This window comes from Oncorhynchus masou, chromosome 22 (genome assembly GCF_036934945.1).
Source record: "Oncorhynchus masou masou isolate Uvic2021 chromosome 22, UVic_Omas_1.1, whole genome shotgun sequence".
Lineage (NCBI taxonomy): Eukaryota > Metazoa > Chordata > Actinopteri > Salmoniformes > Salmonidae > Oncorhynchus > Oncorhynchus masou.
In genome coordinates this window covers 39094415-39115045 of record NC_088233.1, presented here as the reverse complement: position 1 = coordinate 39115045, position 20631 = coordinate 39094415, and the positions used below count along the sequence as shown (strand labels likewise).

The following is a 20631-nucleotide window of genomic DNA, read 5'->3' as shown; positions in this document are numbered from 1 at the left end:
TATAGGCGAGTAGGTAACGTTAGCATACCCAATAAAACAAATGATTATTTTGGCAACCAATCTTCTAACGCATACCCAATAAAACAAATGATTATTTTGGCAACCAATCTTCTAACGACTATAGGCGAGTAGGTAACGTTAGCATACCCAATAAAACAAATTATTATTTTGGCAACCAATCTTCTAACGACTATAGGCGAGTAGGTAACGTTAGCATACCCAATAAAACAAATGATTATTTTGGCAACTAATCTTCTAACGACTATAGGCGAGTAGGTAACGTTAGCATACCCAATAAAACAAATTATTATTTTGGCAACCAATCTTCTAACGACTATAGGCGAGTAGGTAACGTTAGCATACCCAATAAAACAAATGATTATTTTGGCAACCAATCTTCTAACGACTATAGGCGAGTAGGTAACGTTAGCATACCCAATAAAACAAATTATCTTGGCATCCTGGAGATCGGGGGCTATGCGTGTGTATGTCCCACGTCAAACTGCTCTCCAAATTCGCTACAACGCCGCTATTTTTCACTCATTACAAATTGAGTGGCCCAACCTGTAGGCTAGTCGTACGTTACAGTGGATGTAAAAGATAGAGCTATCCAACGGCTTCGGGGGGAATGAACAACGAAGCACGGGTTTTACGCAAGTGTCTGTGGGAGGTGTAACTCAAGGACGACTCTTGCATGCACCAACCAGCTAATCCGAGGCACTGTTTGAATATATTGTAGCGACCCGCACAGACAGCTGTGTGTTATGTCTTAGGCTAGGATGTGGTTGTGTTGTACTGACCAGTACCCGGTGTTCGCGGGGTCCGACATGTCAGTCAACCTGCTATCTGCCAATCACGGGAATGCCTGGAATGTTCTGATGCCGGGCATCCTGGTGGTTGGCGGAGTGGCGTGGAGGGGGGTTGGGCAGGGGGGTGAGCATTGGAAGTTAAGACCAGGTTCAACCTTTATTCTCTCTCTTACGTCTGGGCTGCCCAAGAGAAGGTCACGATTGGCTTATGGGTTATCTGTTATCTTTTTGGCGTGTGCTACGGCCCTAACAGTAGCCTGTGTAAAGTTGGTTTAATAAACCGTCAATTCGCAAACTCAAGCCTCTGTCTGGACAATTGTTCCTTTATGATCTAGTCAGGTCATTACATTGGTGTCAGAAGTAAAAACGTTGATACAAGTTAGCCAGCTAGCTAGCTGACTTATGTGGCTAGCTACCGTAGGTGAGAACGGGGGTTGAAAATGCGTCGAGGGAATCCGAAAGTGAAGGTGGAGGTAGGGGACGATTATGGCCAAGGAGGTGCGTGTGAATGGACGTCGGGGGTTCTGTCTGAGGAGATCGCCAGGGCGTCGGAGCGCAGAGGCCGCTTGAGGGAGGACGTTAGAGCGATGGCGGCTGAAGCAGGCATGAGTGCTTCGTCGACTGTATTTCGCGCGGATTCTGGTGGGCGGACCGAAGTGGCGACGTCGACGCGGCGTGACGAGGAATCTGGGGCTCAGGATGTAAACAAACATGGCGGCGCCCAGTTCCCGGCTGCGTCCGTATCTGTTAAGACCCGAAGTATTCCGGTAAGGCGGATTGGGAAGCTTTTCATGCTCAGTTTGAACTGTTAGCTCATTTCAGGGGTGGTCGGATGAAGAAAGGGCACTGCAGTTGGCTTTATGCCTCACGGATGAAGCTCTGGCCTGTTTGATATTGATTAGCCCCGAGGACAGGCATGATTATGGTGCTTTAGTGGGAGCACTGAGGAGGCGCTATGGACAGTGTGTACAGCCCGGGCTACTGCGCTCCGAACTGAGTAATAGACGCAGGCAGCCTGGAGAGCCTCTACGGGTGCTAGCTAATGACATTGAGAGCCTCTCTCGGCGGGCATATGCTCACATGCCCCCCTCCGTGCAGAGCGAGCTAGCACGGGACCAGTTCATACGGGCGCTCTCTCCTACGGAGCTGCGCATACAGACCCAGCTGGCTCATCCTGAGTCATTGCAGACAGCCTTGGAGATGGCTTTGGAGAGGGAGCTGGTGTGGGCTGGGGCTTTGGTGGGGGTGCAGGGAGACACACCCTCTGTGCGAGCTGGGGGGCAGAGCAGCCCGGAGCCGGAAAAGCCTGCTTGGGTGGCCGAAATGACAAAACTCATTCGGGCTGTGTCGCTACAGGCGGCACGAAACACAAGCCCTGGTCCCAGGGTCTGCTGGGGTTGTGGCCAGCCAGGCCATCTGCGCCGAGATTGCCCCATGTCCCCCAGAGCTCAGGGAAACGGCTCGGGGTCCGCATAGACCGGGTAGTGCGGACCCCTGGCTTTCTATCCCAACCACCATCATCTTCAGGAGGAGCCCACCTGCACAGACGGGGAAGCAAGGCTCCACTTCCCCCAGAAGCAGACGAGGGCAAGCGGATGGAGCCTGTTGTTGTGGTGGGCCGGACCTGTGTTGGGGACTTTTGTCATGTCCCTGTCACTGTGGAGGGGGTGCCCTGCTCCGCCCTGGTGGACACTGGGTCCACAGTAACCCTGGTGAGGCCAGATATTGTGCCAGGTTGGACTCAGTGTGAGCCTACAACTGTGCAGCTCCGCACAGTCACAGGTGAGCTGGCACCCATGAAAGGGAAGGGAATAATGACTCTGACAGTAGGGGGCAGGACTGTGCGTCATCCTGTGTGGGTGGCGGCTGTGCAGGACCCTTGTATCCTGGGGTTGGACTTTCTTAGGAGCACAGGCTGCCAGTTAGACCTAAATAGGGGCACACTGAGCTTCCAGGGAGGGACGGAAGTCACCATGGCCCCCCTAATGTCACATTCACTCAACCCAACAAACCCTTTACTCCAACAGTTAAAGCAGCAGAGACTCATGGCTGCGCCCCCTCCCCCACAGCTGTGTGTGACTTTTCCCCAGTCCCCCTGTCACCTACGGCGGTGTGTTACATTCCCCAGCTACCTCCATGACACAGCCCTCTGTGAGCCCGGGCCGCAACCCCCAGCCCAGCTACCCCAGATGGGAGAGGAGAGGACACTGTCTGCAGTGAGGGAGATATGGGGGAGGAACTGTGTTGGTCTTGACCCCGAGCAGCAGGAACGGTTGTGGCAGTTGCTGTTTGAATTCAGAGACAGTTTTGCGTTGAGTGAGGGAGAGGTGGGTCAGACTCATCTGGTGCAGCATGAGATCGACACAGGTGATGCTCGACCCATCAAGATGCGTCCCCGCCGTATCCCGCTGGCACGCCAGGAGGCGGCAGACAAGGCTGTGTTGGAGATGCAGCGGGCAGACTTCATTGAGCCCTCAGACAGCCCCTGGGCGGCGCCAGTCGTCATGGTTCCGAAGAAGGGGGCAAGCTGAGGTTCTGTGCGGACTACAGGCGGCTGAATGAGGTAACCAGGAAGGACTCATACCCCATACCACGTATCGATGAGTCGCTGGACCTGGTTAGGGGTCCTCCTGGTTCTCCTCACTAGACCTCCGAAGTGGCTACTGGCAGGTGCCCCTCTCCCCAGAGGCCAGAGCCAAAACTGCGTTCTCCACTAACAGAGGACACTGGCAGTTCAAGGTCCTGTGCTTTGGCCTGTGCAACGCTCCAGCTACTTTTGAGCGTTTGATGGACAGGGTGCTGGATGGCATCCCCGACAGCAGTGTCTGGTATACCTCGATGACATCCTGGCCCATGGCAGCTCCTTCCAGTCAGCCCTGGAGGCGCTACGGCGTGTGCTGGAGAGGGTGGCTGCCGCAGGTCTGAAGCTCCACCCCGAGAAGTGCCACTTCATGAGGAGAGAGGTGTCCTTCTTGGGCCACCGAGTGGGGAAGGAGGGGATCAGCACCATGGAGGACAAGGTAGGGGCTGTCAGAGACTGGCCCACCCCCACCGACCAGCGTCAGCTGAAGAGCTTCCTGGGCCTGGCCTCGTACTACAGGAGGTTTGTACGGGGCTTCTCAAGCGTTGCTGCTCCACTGAACCGCCTGCTGCCGAAGGACAAGGCTTTCACTTGGACAGTGGAGTGTGAGGAGGCGTTCAACACCCTCAAACGTGCACTGATCGAGGCCCCCGTGCTCGCCCCCCCTGACCTCACCTTGCCCTTTATCCTGGACACAGATGCGAGCAATGTGGGCATGGGTGGGGTGCTGGCCCAGGTGGGGCCAGAGGGGGAGAGAGTGGTGGCGTACTTCAGCAAAACATTTGACAAACATGAGCGCCGCTACTGTGTCACCCGGCGGGAGCTCTTGGCTGTTGTGGCTTCCGTCAAACACTTCAAGTACTACCTGGGTGGTCTGCCCTTTACTGTAAGGACTGACCACTCTGCTCTCCAGTGGCTCATGTCTTTCAGAGAGCCAGAGGGGCAGGTGGCACGCTGGTTGGAGGAGCTTCAGCCGTATGACTTCACGGTGGTGCACAGGGCAGGGGCACGCCACTCCAATGCCGACGCCATGTCCCGTCGGCCCTGTACTGCAGACGGCTGCCGCCACTGTGAACGGAGAGAGGGACGGGAGAGAGAGCTGCGGGCAGAGGAGGGTGTCTGTGCCACAGTGTGTCGGGCGAGCGGGCCTGTCTGCTGCGAGCTGCAGACTGTCGACGTGGCTGAATGGCGGCAGCAGCAGGGACGGGACACAGACCTACAGCCAGTGCTACAGTGGGTAGAGGCGCAGGTGAGGCCACCATGGGAAGAGGTGACAGCGCTCTCACTCGCGACCAAAGGGTTGTGGTCGAAGTTTGAGAGACTGCGGCTGGCTGATGGCGTGCTACAGCGGGCATGGAAGGAGTCAGCTACGGGAGAGGAGAGGTGGCAGGTGGTGGTCCCAAAAGCATTGCGGGAGGCTGTGCTCCAGAGTACTCATGGGGGGTGGGGACTGGACACTTTGGGGTCACAAAAACACTGCGCCGTCTCCGTCAGGGCTTCTACTGGGGGCAGCACAAGAGGGATGTGGAGGACTTTTGTCGCCGCTGTGACAACTGCACAGCGAGAAAGGGCCCCCAGGCCGCTCTCATGCTCAGCTCCAACAGTTCCCAGTGGGGGCTCCCATGGAGAGGGTGGGAGTGGATGTAGTTGGGCCGTTCCCCACCACAGACAGTGGAAACCGCTGGGTGCTCACGGCCATGGACTATTTCACAAAATGGCCCGAGGCCTATGCTCTGCCTGACCAGGAGGCAGAGACCATCGTCGACGCCCTGACAGCGGGGATGTTCAGCAGGTTTGGAGCTGCAGAGTCCATCCACAGCGACCAAGGCAGAAACTTTGAGTCCCGTGTGTTCGCCACCATGTGTGAGAGGCTGGGTATGCACAAGACCCGCACTACTCCTCTCCATCCTCAAAGTGATGGCCTTGTGGAGCGCTTCAACAAAACGCTTGGACAGCAGCTGGCCATCGTCTCTTCCAAACACCAGCGTGACTGGGACAAGCACCTGCCTATGGTCCTCATGGCATGCCGCTCCGCTGTCCAAGACTCCACCTCCTGCACGCCTGCCCTCCTCATGCTGGGGAGAGATCCGCACCCCTGCGGAGATGGCGTTTGGTCGGCCCCTGGATAGCCCTCATGTTCCTCCGGGGCCGGAGTATGCCCGGAGACTCCAGGACCGCCTGGAGACAGCCCACACCTTCGCCAGAGAGCAGCTGGTGAATGCAGGTGTGAGGCAGAAAAGGAACTATGACGTGCACACCCGGGGAAGGCACTTTGTGGCTGGGGAGCTGGTCTGGGTCTACAGCCCCCTAAGAAAAAAAGGCAGATGCCCCAAGTTGGACAGTCACTGGGTGGGACCCTGCAGTGTCCTGGAGAGGGTAGGGGAGGTTGTGTACCGGGTGCAGCTTCCTCCCAGGGGGAGAAAGGTGGCACTGCACCGGGACAGGTTAGCCCCATACAGAGGGGCCTCTTTTCCCCAAACCCCAGGAACCCCCACAATTCCCCTCTCTGGCAATGACATTCTCCAGGCACCCACCCTCAGGTGCCGCAGACAAGGCTCCAGACAGCCCACTCCCCCTGTTTCCCCCCCCTGTGTCACCGCGTGGTTCCCCAGAGCCACGGACTGTATTACCCGTTCCCGCTTCCTTGTCCCCCATATCCCTGCCTTCATCCCCTGGTTCCCATGGGGGCACTCTGCGACCATCACGGACACGCAGGCAAAGGAGACCTCCGGGTCGCTTCAGAGACTTTGTTTGTTCCCTCGGGGACGAGGGACTTGGTGGTGGGGGGGCTGTGTAGCGACCCGCACAGACAGCTGTGTGTTATGTCTTAGGCTAGGATGTGGTTGTGTTGTACTGACCAGTACCCGGTGTTCGCGGGGTCCGACATGTCAGTCAACCTGCTATCTGCCAATCACGGGAATGCCTGGAATGTTCTGATGCCGGGCATCCTGGTGGTTGGCGGAGTGGCGTGGAGGGGGGTTGGGCAGGGGGGTGAGCATTGGAAGTTAAGACCAGGTTCAACCTTTATTCTCTCTCTTACGTCTGGGCTGCCCAAGAGAAGGTCACGATTGGCTTATGGGTTATCTGTTATCTTTTTGGCGTGTGCTACGGCCCTAACAGTAGCCTGTGTAAAGTTGGTTTAATAAACCGTCAATTCGCAAACTCAAGCCTCTGTCTGGACAATTGTTCCTTTATGATCTAGTCAGGTCATTACAATATTCATGGATGCATTCTCCCTTTCTTGAAATAATCATTGATCTAAATATCAGCCTATTAGATCAATTATGATAACTTGGTTGGTGGCCTAGTATAATATCTCATTTCACTATTCAATTTCAATTCAAGGGGCTATATTGGCATGGGAAACGTGTTACGGATGTGAAACGGCTAGTTTATAGTTAGCGGTGCGCGCTAAATAGCGTTTCAATCGGTGACGTTACTTGCTCTGAGACCTTGAAGTAGTAGTTCCCCTTGCTCTGCAAGGGCCGCGGCTGTTGTGGAGCGATGGGTAACGATGCTTCGTGGGTGACTGTTGTTGATGTGTGCAGAGGCGCCCGGGTATGGGCGAGGGGACGGTCTAAAGTTATACTGTTACATTAACATTGCCAAAGCAAGTGAAGTAGATAATATACAAAAGTGAAATAAACTATCCATCTATCAGTCTTCAAGGATGGGAGGAATGAAGGATGTATAGGTTATCCCAAAACAGGGGCATCGTCTCCGTTATAGGCTATTTGTTTAAGTTATTAAGCTAACTTAGGCTACCACTAGTTCACCTTAGACAGAGGCTAGTGGCTAGACCTGTTAGCTAATTTTCCGTGACATTATTATAACCTGTCTCAGACGGGGCTTTGCCCCTCTGGCAAGGTCCATGACATGGTTTTGGGGGCAGCCCTTGATCCCGAAAGGACTCGCAATCCTTCTCCACACAATCCGTGACCTACATTGACAAGATCATAAGCATAGGCCTATGAGGCTACACCATTGGAAGTGTAGCCTACATAAAGCACCATGTTATGCACAAATTTGTAAGTTTACCAAAAGTATGTCGAAATGAAAGGTAATGTGGTGTATGTGGAGACTAGCTAATCAAACATCTCATTCCAAAATCATGGGCATTAATATGGAGATAGTTCCCCCTTTGTTGCTATAACAGCCTCCACTCTTCTGGGAAGGCTTTCCACTAGATGTTGGAACATTGCTGCAGGACTTGCTTCCATTCAGCAACAAGAGCATTATTGGAGGTTGGGCACTGATGTTGGGCGATTAAACCTGGTTCACAGTGGGCGTTCCAATTCATCCCAAAGGTGTTCGATGGGGTTGATGTCATGACTCTGTGCAGGCCTGTCAAGTTCTTGCACACCAATCTCGGCAAACCATTTCTGTATGAACCTCAGTTTGTGCATGGGGGCATTGTCATGCTGAAACAGCAAAGGGCCTTCCCCAAACTGTTGTAACAAAGTTGGGAACACAGAATCGTCTAGAATGTCATTGTATACTCTCGTGTTAAGATTTCCCTTCACTGGAACTAAGGGGCCTAGCCCAAACCACGAAAAAAAGTAATTTTGTCTATGGAGATTGCATGGCTTGATGCTCAATTTATTTACCTGTCAGCAACGGATGTAGCAGAAATAACCTAATCCACTATTTTGAAGGGGTGTCTACATACACTATATACACAAAAGTATCTCACCCGGAGAAAGCATCAGCGCGAGCGAAACGACATCCCTCTGTCTCTGAAGCCCATCTTTTTGATACTCTCAAAAAGAGTATGGCATTGTTGCCCCTATGCAAGGAAAGCCAGCGAGCATTTGGCCTCCCTTGATAAGTATAAAATAATAGCCAATCAGGGTTGAGCTCAACTGAGTAAGCTCAACTTGAAATGGTCCTTGTGTACCAAAAAAATGTGAAGGGAGGCCAGTTTGGATTTGACTTCACAATCACCACATCAAAACATATTTGACAGAATTTTGGGGGGGAATTATTGCATCTTGTGCCGTTGTACTCCGGTGGCTAAAATTAGCCATTGATGGAGATAGGGATTTGGACTTGTGATTTTACTTAATTCGTCGTACCGGCCAGTGATTATAATGGCGATTCTGAGCCAACCATAAATGTATACATTGTGCCCCTGGCCTGAGAGGATGGAAGTTCAATATGTAGCTAGATGTACAGTCGTGGCCAAAGGTTTTGAGAATGACACAAATATGAATTTCCACTTCAGTGTCTTTAGATATTTTTGTCAGATGTTACTATGGAATACTGAAGTATAAATACAACCATTTCATAAGTGTCAAAGGCTTTTATTGACAATTACATGAAGTTGATGCAAAGAGTCAATATTTGCAGTGTTGACACTTATTTTTCAAGACCTCTGCAATCCGCCCTGGCATGCTGTCAATTAACTTCTAGGTCACATCCTGACTGATGGCAGCCCATTCTTGCATTATCAATGCTTGGAGTTTGTGGGTTTTTGTTTGTCCACCTGCCTCTTGAGGATTGACCACAAGTTCTCAAAGATCTGGGGAGTTTCCTGGCCATGGACCCAAAATATCGATGTTTTGTTCCCCGAGCCACTTAGTTATCACTTTTGCCTTATGGCAAGGTGCTCCATCATGCTGGAAAAGGCATTGTTCATCACCAAACTATTCCTGGATGGTTGGGAGAAGTTGCTCTCGGGGGATGTGTTGGTACCATTCTTTATTCATGGCTGTGATCTTAGGCAAAATTGTGAGTGAGCCCACTCCCTTGGCTGAGAAGCAACACCACACATGAATGGTCTCAGGATGCTTTACTGTTGGCATGACACAGGACTGATGGTAGAGCTCACCTTGTCTTCTCTGGACAAGCTTCTTTCCAAATGCCCCAAACAATCAGAAAGGGGATTCAGAGAAAATGACTTTACCCGAGTCCTCAGCAGTCCAATCCCTGTACCTTTTGCAGAATATCAGTCTGTCCCTGATGTTTTTCCTGGAGAGAAGTGGCTTCTTTGCTGCCCTTCTTGACACCAGGTCATCCTCAAAAAGTCTTTGCCTCACTGTGCATGCAGATGCACTCACACCTGCCCCAATCCCACAGCTGAATCAACTTTAGGAGACGGTCCTGGCGCTTGCTGGACTTTCTTGGGCGCCCTGAAGCCTTCTTCACAACAATTGAACCGCTCTCCTTGACGTTCTTGATGATCCGATAAATGGTCGATTTAGGTGCAATCTTACTGGCAGCAATATCCTTGCCTGTGAAGCCCTTTTTGTGCAAAGCAATGATGACGGCACATGTTTCCTTGCAGGTAACCATGGTTGACAGAGGAAGAACAATGATTCCAAGCACCACCCCCCTTTTGAAGCTTCCAGTCTGTTAGTTGAACTCAATCAGCATGACAGAATGATCTCCAGCCTTGTCCTCATCAACACTCACACCTGTGTTAACGAGAGAATCACTGACATGATGTCAGCTGGTCCTTTTGTGGCAGGGCTTGAAATGCAGTGGAAAAGTTTTTGGGGGATTCAGTTCATTTGCATGGCAAAGAGGGACTTTTCAATGAATTGCATTTCAGCTGATCACTCTTCATAACATTCTGGAGTATATGCAAATTGCCATCCTACAAACTGAGGCAGCAGACTTTGTGAAAATTAATATTTGTGTCATTCTCAAAACTTTTGGCCACGACTGTAGTAGGCTAACGTTAACAAGCTGGCTCATCGTTACCAATGAAAGGAAGTTAGGCTCGTGAGCAAGATTTTTAGCCAGGTAGCCTAGGACAACAAACACTAAAAGCATGTACCGTATGACAGCCATGGACTGTTTCGTGAACATGAAAGAAAGGAGAATGACATTGGCGTTTCTCTACAAGTAGGGTGAGTCAACATGTTTTTTCTACTTGCACACACACAGAGCCAAAACAGAACCATGGACAGCCACATCATACAATGCATTCGTATTCAGACCTTGTCACTTTTCCCACATTTTGTTACATTACAGCCTTATTCTAAAATTGATTAAATCATTGTTTTCCCTCAATCTACATACAATAGCCCATAACGACAAAGCGAAAACAGGCTCCGGTTGGGAGTTGTTGATGGAATTCTAAATTCCTCTGTTTTATTTCCCAATCAAAATTAAACACTCTGTCAATGCATTTAAGGGTTTGTAAGACCCTTAATTTATAAGAATGGACAGAGCCCCAGTCTTAAAAGTCAGGTAACAGCGTTTAATTCAAGAGAGTACTGGGTACATACACATTTTACCACAGGTTATAACTGAAAATGACGTCAGCGTTTTCTAAATGTTCTCTCTTCTTGACACTGGTAGAGAGGTCCTATAGTTCTCGAGCCTTCCCTCCTCGCCTAAAGCCAAGGTCAGTCAGTGTAGATAAGCATTCTAGACAGTCTGGAGATAGTTCATTCATTTGTATCAAGGCATTGTTCTAAACTCCTGACTATATTATATACAATTGGGAATGGGAGCAAGAGAGAAAATTCATAAATGTACAGTACATAATAGCATTTGGACTAGTCAGTCCTGATTGAAATGTATACATAATTAGTCATCATTGATAAAAAATTCCCTTAACAGGAGTATATACTGTTGCTGATTGAATGAGAGGGGTAGGGTACTTAACATTTATATTTAACTAGGCAAGTCAGTTAAGAACAAATTATTATTTATAATGATGGCCTACACCGGCCAACGCTGGGCCAATTGTGTGCCGCCCTATGGGACTCCCAATCATGTCCGGATGTGATACAGCCTGGATTCGAACCAAGGACTGTAGTGACACCTCTTGCACTGAGATGCAGTGCCTTTAGACCGCTGCGCCACTCGGGAGACGTTGACAGTCATACTTAGGGGAAGGGTAAACGTGTTTCACCCTCCCATAATCACAAAAGGCCTCCTTTCTGGTTCGACCCGATTCACAATAGGTACACTGGCATCAACGAGTGCGTAGCACACAAAACAAGAGAATGTCGGCAGGCAGTGCTATCAGGTGAAATTGTTGGAAATTAACTATAGAGAGGTACTTAGCTTTGGGAAGGGTCACGCGTTCACCCTCCCAATTCCCATAAATGGAAACTGGTTGGTCTGCTCCAGCAACAGCACGCGTTCTCAGTGTGCTACTTCTGGTGTTCGCCTTAAATAAAGAACAAGCGCAAGCAACTCCCAGGTTCAGTGACGCATCAATTAATTACTCCCGTGATAAACAGGGGGAAGGAGGTCGCAGTAGCTAGGATCAAAGCTTTCCAGCAGGTCTCCTATGTGAGCCAGTGAAAATAGCTAAAGGAGTGAGTAGAGAATATAGTGGATGTCCCACAGTCTGCCATGCAGGAGAAGGATCCCGACATACTAACAGCGAAGGTGCACTTTGTTGCGTTTATGGCGCAAGTGGTAAATAGAAAAACTCATTAAAAAAAATCCAAGAAGCTAGACATCATCGTGAAGGCGGCAAATAGATTTCTGGATCTCCAGGACTTTACAGGCGAACTGTTACAGGAAGTACTGAACAAAGAGGTTCCCCCCCACACAGAAGTATTGTGAATTTGGTTACTGTTTTTGAACCTCTTGATACTCCCCATCCCGGATCCGGGATCGTGAATAAAGCCTCAGGCTCATTAGCATAACGCAACGTTAACGATTTCTGAAAATCGCAAATAAATGAAAATAATGTGCCTGCTCTCAAGCTTAGCCTTTTCTTAACAACACTGTCATCTCAGATTTTCAAAATATGCTTTTGAACCATAGCAAATCACTAATTTGTGTAAGAGTATGCTAAGCTAGCTTAGCATTTTGAGTAGCATTTAGCACGCAACATTTTCACAAAAACCAGATAACCAAATAAATAAAATCATTTACCTTTGAAGATCTTCGGATGTTTTCAATGAGGAGACTCTCAGTTACATAGCAAATGTTCAGTTTTTCCTGAAAGAATCTTTGTGTAGGAGAAATCGCTCCGTTTTGTACATCACATTTGGCTACCGAAACGAACCAAAAATTCAGTCACCAAAACGTCAAACTTTTTCCGAATTAACTCCATAATATCGACCGAAACATGGCAAACGTTGTTCGGAATCAATCCTCAAGGTGTTTTTTCACATATCTCTTCATTGATATGCAGTTCGTGGAAGCCTGCTTTCCCCTCAGAATCGCATGGAAAAATACCAGCAGCTGAAAAAGACACACCAATTTCGACGGAGGACACCGGGCGGACACCTGGAAAATGTAGTCTCTTATGGTCAATCTTCCAATGATATGCCTACAAATACGTCACAATGCTGCAGACACCTTGGGGAAACGACAGAAAGGGCAGGCTCATTCCTCTCACATTCACAGCCATATAAGGAGACAATGGAAAACGGAGCCTCAAAAATCCTGCTGGTTTCCTGGATGCCATTTCATCTTGGTTTTGCCTGTAGCTCCCGTTCTAGGGCACCCACAGAGAATATCTTTGCAGTTCTGGAAACGTCAGAGTGTTTTCTTTCCAAAGCTATCAATTATATGCATAGTCGAGCATCTTTTTGTGACAAAATATTGCTCTAAAAACGGGCACGTCTTTTTATCCAAAAATGAAATAGCGCCCCCATAGCATCAATAATTAATCGACAACATATTTTGTTTTGAGGGGATTTTGTACTATCCTGTACAGTAGGTGGCGGCAATACGCCTTATGAGTGTTGTCTGCCAATACGTCACAATGCTGCAGACACCTTGGGGAAATGACAGAAAGGGCAGGCTCATTCCTCTCGCATTCACAGCCATATAAGGAGACAATGGAAAACGGAGCCTCAAAAATCCTGCTGGTTTCCTGGATGCCATTTCATCTTGGTTTTGCATGTAGCTCCCGTTCTAGGGCACCCACAGAGAATATCTTTGCAGTTCTGGAAACATCAGAGTGTTTTCTTTCCAAAGCTATCAATTATATGCATAGTCGAGCATCTTTTTGTGACAAAATATTGCGCTTAAAACGGGCACGTCTTTTTATCCAAAAATGAAATAGCGCCCCCATAGCATCAAGAATTAATCGACAACATATTTTGTTTTGAGGGGATTTTGTACTATCCTGTACAGTAGGTGGCGGCAATACACCTTATGAGTGTTGTCTGCCAATTAACCTCGATGAAAAATGGGCCAAAGAGATATGCACCTTATACAATGGGGCAAAAAAGTATTTAGTCAGCCACCAATTGTGCAAGTTCTCCCACTTAAAAAGATGAGCGAGGCCTGTAATTTTCATCATAGGTACACTTCAACTATGACAGACAAAATGAGAACAACAAAAAAATCCAGAAAATCACATTGTAGGATTTTTAATGAATTTATTTGCAAATTATGGTGGAAACTAAGTATTTGGTCAATAACAAAAGTTTATCTCAATACTTTGTTATATACCAAATCAAATCAAATTTATTTATATAGCCCTTCGTACATCAGCTGATATCTCAAAGTGCTGTACAGAAACCCAGCCTAAAACCCCAAACAGCAAGCAATGCAGGTGTAGAAGCACGGTGGCTAGGAAAAACTCCCTAGAAAAGCCAAAACCTAGGAAGAAACCTAGAGAGGAACCAGGCTATGTGGGGTGGCCAGTCCTCTTCTGGCTGTGCCGGGTAGAGATTATAACAGAACATGGCCAAGATGTTCAAATGTTCATAAATGACCAGCATGGTCGAATAATAATAAGGCAGAACAGTTGAAACTGGAGCAGCAGCACGGCCAGGTGGACTGGGGACAGCAAGGAGTCATCATGTCAAGTAGTCCTGGGGCATGGTCCTAGGGCTCAGGTCAGTTGAAACTGGAGCAGCAGCACGGCCAGGTGGACTGGGGACAGCAAGGAGTCATCATGTCAGGTAGTCCTGGGGCATGGTCCTAGGGCTCAGGTCCTCCGAGAGAGAGAAGGAGAGAATTAGAGAACGCACACTTAGATTCACACAGGACACCGAATTGGACAGGAGAAGTACTCCAGATATAACAAACTGACCCCAGCCCCCCGACACATAAACTACTGCAGCATAAATACTGGAGGCTGAGACAGGAGGGGTCAGGAGACACTGTGGCCCCACCCGAGGACACCCCCGGACAGGGCCAAACAGGAAGGATATAACCCCACCCACTTTGCCAAAGCACAGCCCCCACACCACTGGAGGGATATCTTCAACCACCAACTTACCATCCTGAGACAAAGCTGAGTATAGCCCGCAAAGATCTCCGCCACGGCACAACCCAAGGGGGGGGGCGCCAACCCAGACAGGATGACCACATCAGTGAATCAACCCACTCAGGTGACGCACCCCCTCCAGGGACGGCATGAGAGAGCCCCAGCAAGCCAGTGACTCAGCCCCTGTAATAGGGTTAGAGGCAGAGAATCCCAGTGGAAAGAGGGGAACCGGCCAGGCAGAGACAGCAAGGGTGGTTCGTTGCTCCAGAGCCTTTCCGTTCACCTTCCCACTCCTGGGCCAGACTACACTCAATCATATGACCCACTGAAGAGATGAGTCTTCAGTAAAGACTTAAAGGTTGAGACCGAGTTTGCGTCTCTGACATGGGTAGGCAGACCGTTCCATAAAAATGGAGCTCTATAGGAGAAAGCCCTGCCTCCAGCTGTTTGCTTAGAAATTCTAGGGACAATTAGGAGGCCTGCGTCTTGTGACCGTAGCGTACGTGTAGGTATGTACGGCAGGACCAAATCAGAGAGATAGGTAGGAGCAAGCCCATGCAATGCTTTATAGGTTAGCAGTAAAACCTTGAAATCAGCCCTTGCTTTGACAGGAAGCCAGTGTAGGGAGGCTAGCACTGGAGTAATATGATCAAATTTTTGGTTCTAGTCAGGATTCTAGCAGCCGTATTTAGCACTAACTGAAGTTTATTTAGTGCTTTATCCGGGTAGCCGGAAAGTAGAGCATTGCAGTAGTCTAACCTAGAAGTGACAAAAGCATGGATTAATTTTTCTGCATCATTTTTGGACAGAAAGTTTCTGATTTTTGCAATGTTACGTAGATGGAAAAAAGCTGTCCTTGAAATGGTCTTGATATGTTCTTCAAAAGAGAGATCAGGGTCCAGAGTAACGCCGAGGTCCTTCACAGTTTTATTTGAGATGACTGTACAACCATTAAGATTAATTGTCAGATTCAACAGAAGATCTCTTTGTTTCTTGGGACCTAGAACAAGCATCTCTGTTTTATCCGAGTTTAAAAGTAGAAAGTTTGCTGCCATCCACTTCCTTATGTCTGAAACACATGCTTCTAGCGAGGGCAATTTTGGGGCTTCACCATGTTTCATTGAAATGTACAGCTGTGTATCATCCGCATAGCAGTGAAAGTTAACATTATGTTTTCGAATAACATCCCCAAGAGGTAAAATATATAGTGAAAACAACAGCGGTCCTAAAACGGAACCTTGAGGAACACCGAAATTTACAGTTGATTTGTCAGAGGACAAACCATCCACAGAGACAAACTGATATCTTTCCGACAGATAAGATCTAAACCAGGCCAGAACTTGTCCGTGTAGACCAATTTGGGTTTCCAATCTCTCCAAAAGAATGTGGTGATCGATGGTATCAAAAGCAGCACTAAGGTCTAGGAGCACGAGGACAGATGCAGAGCCTCGGTCCGATGCCATTAAAATGTCATTTACCACCTTCACAAGTGCCGTCTCAGTGCTATGATGGGGTCTAAAACCAGACTGAAGCATTTCATATACATTGTTTGTCTTCAGGAAGGCAGTGAGTTGCTGAGCAACAGCCTTTTCTAAGATTTTTGAGAGGAATGGAAGATTCGATATAGGCCGATAGTTTTTTTATATTTTCTGGGTCAAGGTTTGGCTTTTTCAAGAGAGGCTTTATTACTGCCACTTTTAGTGAGTTTGGTACACATCCGGTGGATAGAGAGCCGTTTATTATGTTCAACATAGGAGGGCCAAGCACAGGAAGCAGCTCTTTCAGTAGTTTAGTTGGAATAGGGTCCAGTAAGCAGCTTGAAGGTTTAGAGGCCATGATTATTTTCATCATTGTGTCAAGAGATATAGTACTAAAACACTTGAGCGTCTCTCTTGATCCTAGGTCCATGCAGAGTTGTGCAGACTCAGGACAACTGAGCTTTGAAGGAATACGCAGATTTAAAGAGGAGTCTGTAATTTGCTTTCTAATAATCATAATTTTTTCCTCAAAGAAGTTCATGAATTTATCACTGCTAAAGTGAAAGTCATCCTCTCTTGGGGAATGCTGCTTTTTAGTTAGCTTTGCGACCGTATCAAAAAGGAATTTTGGATTGTTCTTATTGTCCTCAATTAAGTTAGAAAAATAGGATGATCGAGCAGCAGTAAGGGCTCTTCGGTACTGCACGGTACTGTCTTTCCAAGCTAGACGGAAGACTTCCAGTTTGGTGTGGCGCCATTTCCGTTCCAATTTTCTGGAAGCTTGCTTCAGAGCTCGGGTATTTTCTGTGTACCAGGGAGCTAGTTTCTTATGAGAAATGTTTTTAGTTTTTAGGGGTGCAACTGCATCTAGGGTATTGCGCAAGGTTAAATTGAGTTCCTCAGTTAGGTGGTTAACTGATTTTTGTCCTCTGGTGTCATTGGGTAGACAGAGGGAATCTGGAAGGACATCAAGGAATCTTTGTGTTGTCTGTGAATTTATAGCACGACTTTTGATGTTCCTTGGTTGGGGTCTGAGCAGATTATTTGTTGCAATTGCAAACGTAATAAAATGGTGGTCCGATAGTCCTGGATTATGAGGAAAAACATTAAGATCCACAACATTTATTCCATGGGACAAAACTAGGTCCAGCGTATGACTGTGACAGTGAGTGGGTCCAGAGACATGTTGGACAAAACCCACTGAGTCGATGATGGCTCCGAAAGCCTTTTGGAGTGGGTCTGTGGACTTTTCCATGTGAATATTAAAGTCACCAAAGATTAGAATATTATCTGCTATGACTACAAGGTCCGATAGGATACCCTTTGTTGGCAATGACAGAGGTCAAACGTTTTCTGTAAGTCTTCACAAGGTTTTCACACACTGTTGCTGGTATTTTGGCCCATTCCTCCATGCAGATCTCCTCTAGAGCAATGATGTTTTGGGGCTGTTGCTGGGCAACACAGACTTTCAACTCCCTCCAAAGATTTTCTATGGGGTTGAGATCTGGAGACTGGCTAGGCCACTCCAGGATCTTGAAATGCTTCTTACGAAGCCACTCCTTTTTTTGCCAGGGCGGTGTGTTTGGGATCATTGTCATGCATACATTGTCATGTATGTCTTCCATTTCTTAATAATTGCTCCCACAGTTGATTTCTTCAAACCAAGCTGCTTACCTATTGCAGATTCAGTCTTCCCAGCCTGTTGCAGGTCTACAATTTTGTTTCTGGTGTCCTTTGACAGCTCTTTGGTCTTGGCCATAGTGGAGTTTGGAGTGTGACTGTTTGACTGGTTGTGGACAGGTGTCTTTTATAATAATAATAAGTTCAAACAGGTGCCATTAATAGGTAACGAGTGGAGGACAGAGGAGCCTCTTGAAGTTACAGGTCTGTGAGAGCCAGAAATCTTGCTTGTTTGTAGGTGACCAAATACTTATTTTCCACCATATTTTGCAAATAAATTCATTAAAAATTCTACAATGTGATTTTCTGGATTTTTTTTCTCATTTTGTCTGTCACAGTTGAAGTGTACCTATGGTGAAAATTACAGGCCTCTGTCATCTTTTTAAGTGGGAGAACTTGCACAATTGGTGGCTGACTAAATACCTTTTTGCCCCACTGTATTTGTCTGGGTGAAACCGATACCAGGTGAATTAGGTTCTGGGCATATAATGCAATGTTTGGGGTCAGCTTCTAATAGATACAGTCACCTCTGTGACATCACCTTTCATCACCAAAGCCATGTTAGCATTTACTGCTCATGTTGCTGAATAATCCACACTTTTCGTAAGTGCCAATGATATAAATTAGTAATTCACACACCATATTAAGTTCATAAACATTGACTGTAATACCTTTGCTGTGCCACAACAGCTTTCTTCCTGGTCTGTCAGCATGCTCCTTTCTAGTCATCTTACTCGCTTCACCTGAATTGCAATAACTATAACCTGAATACAAATGTGCCTATTCAGTCCAATGTAGTTAATTAATGAAACACTCATGTGTACATGTACAAGCCTATTCTTTATCAGCTAAAGTATACCAAAACAACTTTTTTCAGTTACCATCAATAAACATTCAGGGGAACTAGATAAAAAAGTGTTCAATAGTCAGTAGCAAGTCTTTAAAAAAAATATAACTATCAAATATAGTTTTTCCTATCTAAAATCATTAGCTAGCTACATTGATGAACTAGGCTGATGGTGAGAGTTAGCTCTCCCCCAGCAGTTTCAACCTAGCAAGCTAGCTCATCCAACAGGCTTAGTTAAGATGCAGTGAAACAGAGACCAGACCAGACATCCTGATCATAATCCTATTGTGTTTAAGATGGCTAGCTACCGAATGGCCTTTTTATCATCTTTATAGATAATACAAATATTTTTGTTTCCCCCTCACATCTACAGCTGCCTAATTTAGCATGCCAGTTGATAGTAGAGCACCAAGGATGAATGTAATGTGTGACATTAGTAGCGATATCAAATATTTTTTGCTAATTGTTCTGTGGCCAGGAGACAATGGATAATTAAGTATGATTAAATCTGTAGGAATAATTGATCATATCAGAAAAACAATAGACTAAACAGGAATTACTGAGTCTACCATTACAGATATCCACTGGCAAACCCATCTAAATACTCATTGGTAGGAAGAAGTTTTGTCCAAATTGGATGTTGAGTACTATATTTATTGAATATTATATAAATACTATAAATTAAAATGGCCAATTTAGGTGTAATCAATTAGTTTAATTTCTCAGATTAAATTATATTTCATCCAAATAATGTTGCAGGAATGCTTATCTTATCTGTTTCTAAACTACAGAAACCATTTCAGAACAATCTGAGATGGTGGGTGTCAAAATCCTTTCCTTTCTTGTGCCTTTTTGAGATGGAACGACCCTTGTAAATGTGTGGATTACAGAGTGTATAACAGATACAGTAAAACTCCTTGTCCTCCTCACACTGCCTCTCCACAGGGACGTGATGACGTCGCTGGGTGATAAAGGCTCTGTCCAGACACAGACTAAGGTCCTGTCCCAGGACTCATGGACGCAGGTCAGCTGTCCCTGCTGTGTGTCTAAGCAGGTGGAGCCCCTGGTCCTCATCCAGCTGTCAGACAACGTCCAGCCTGTCACCAAGAGGTGGCTCATCTCCCTGATTGAAACTTCAAAGAGACACGGAGGTGAGAGGTCATGTTGGGTTATCAGCAGAGGTCTGACTGTTCTTCAGTCTGTGTCGCTTGTTTTGGTCCTGCTGAGTGCTATTAACACATCTGATTCAATTGATTCCCCTGGGCTTGATGATTAGCTTATTGAATCAAGAGTTTAAAAGTAGTGTACCCTCATCCAGTGAATGCTTTATGCATGTGGGTTAAGCCTGACAAAGACTTTTGACACAAAGTGTTGCACAATACAACTGCGGGGGAATATATCAGTGCACGGGTATCTTAGTTTATTAGCTAAATTAGCTGTGTCATTAAGTACTGGACTGAAACAAAAGCATATACACCCTCTAACATCACTGCAGTAGAGGCAGAAGTATTGAAGTTGACCCTTTCCTCCTCACTGTACTAGGAGCAGCTTTGCTGGCCCACCCTGGAGAGGATGAGTGTGGGGATGTGGTCGTGGTGTCTGCTCCTCGCTGCACATTCCTCAAAGCCACGGAGGACCTGGGTCTGTGTAAGAAATACCACAATGAAGACATGGTTGCTTTCTCCTACCACGACAGAGACAACTTCAGCAATGTTGGTAAGAATGTTGGTAATGGTGGGGGAAAAGTAGAGGGAGATTAACAGTATCAACAGTTAAAAACAAGTAATTGAACTTGTTGTGTAGATTTTCAGTACCCAATACACCTTCTGTGGGAATAGATACACACACACACACACATTCACATTCACTCCTACTCATTCAGGGTTTTTCTTTCCCAAACCATCTCAATTTGGTTGAGATCGGGTGATTGTGGAGACCAGGTCATCTGATGTAGCACTCCATCACTCTCCTTCTTTGTTAAATAGCCTTTACACAGTCTGGACATTTTCCCTTAAAAAAAAACAATTATAGTCCCACTAAGCGCAAACCATATGGTGTATCACTGCAGAATTCTGTGGTAGCCATGCTGGTTA

The 20631-nt window shown here is 47.1% G+C and overlaps 1 protein-coding gene across 1 annotated transcript in view; it reads left to right on the top strand.

Moving 5' to 3' along the window:
• LOC135509474 (anoctamin-10-like) overlaps nt 1-20631 on the top strand; it is a 44908-nt gene that overhangs the window by 12574 nt on the left and 11703 nt on the right. The window contains exons 2-3 of the mRNA XM_064930166.1: nt 19484-19689; nt 20081-20254. Coding sequence (XP_064786238.1) covers nt 19491-19689; nt 20081-20254 — 373 coding nt within the window. The 5' untranslated portion in view covers nt 19484-19490. The remainder of the gene's footprint in view (nt 1-19483; nt 19690-20080; nt 20255-20631) is intronic.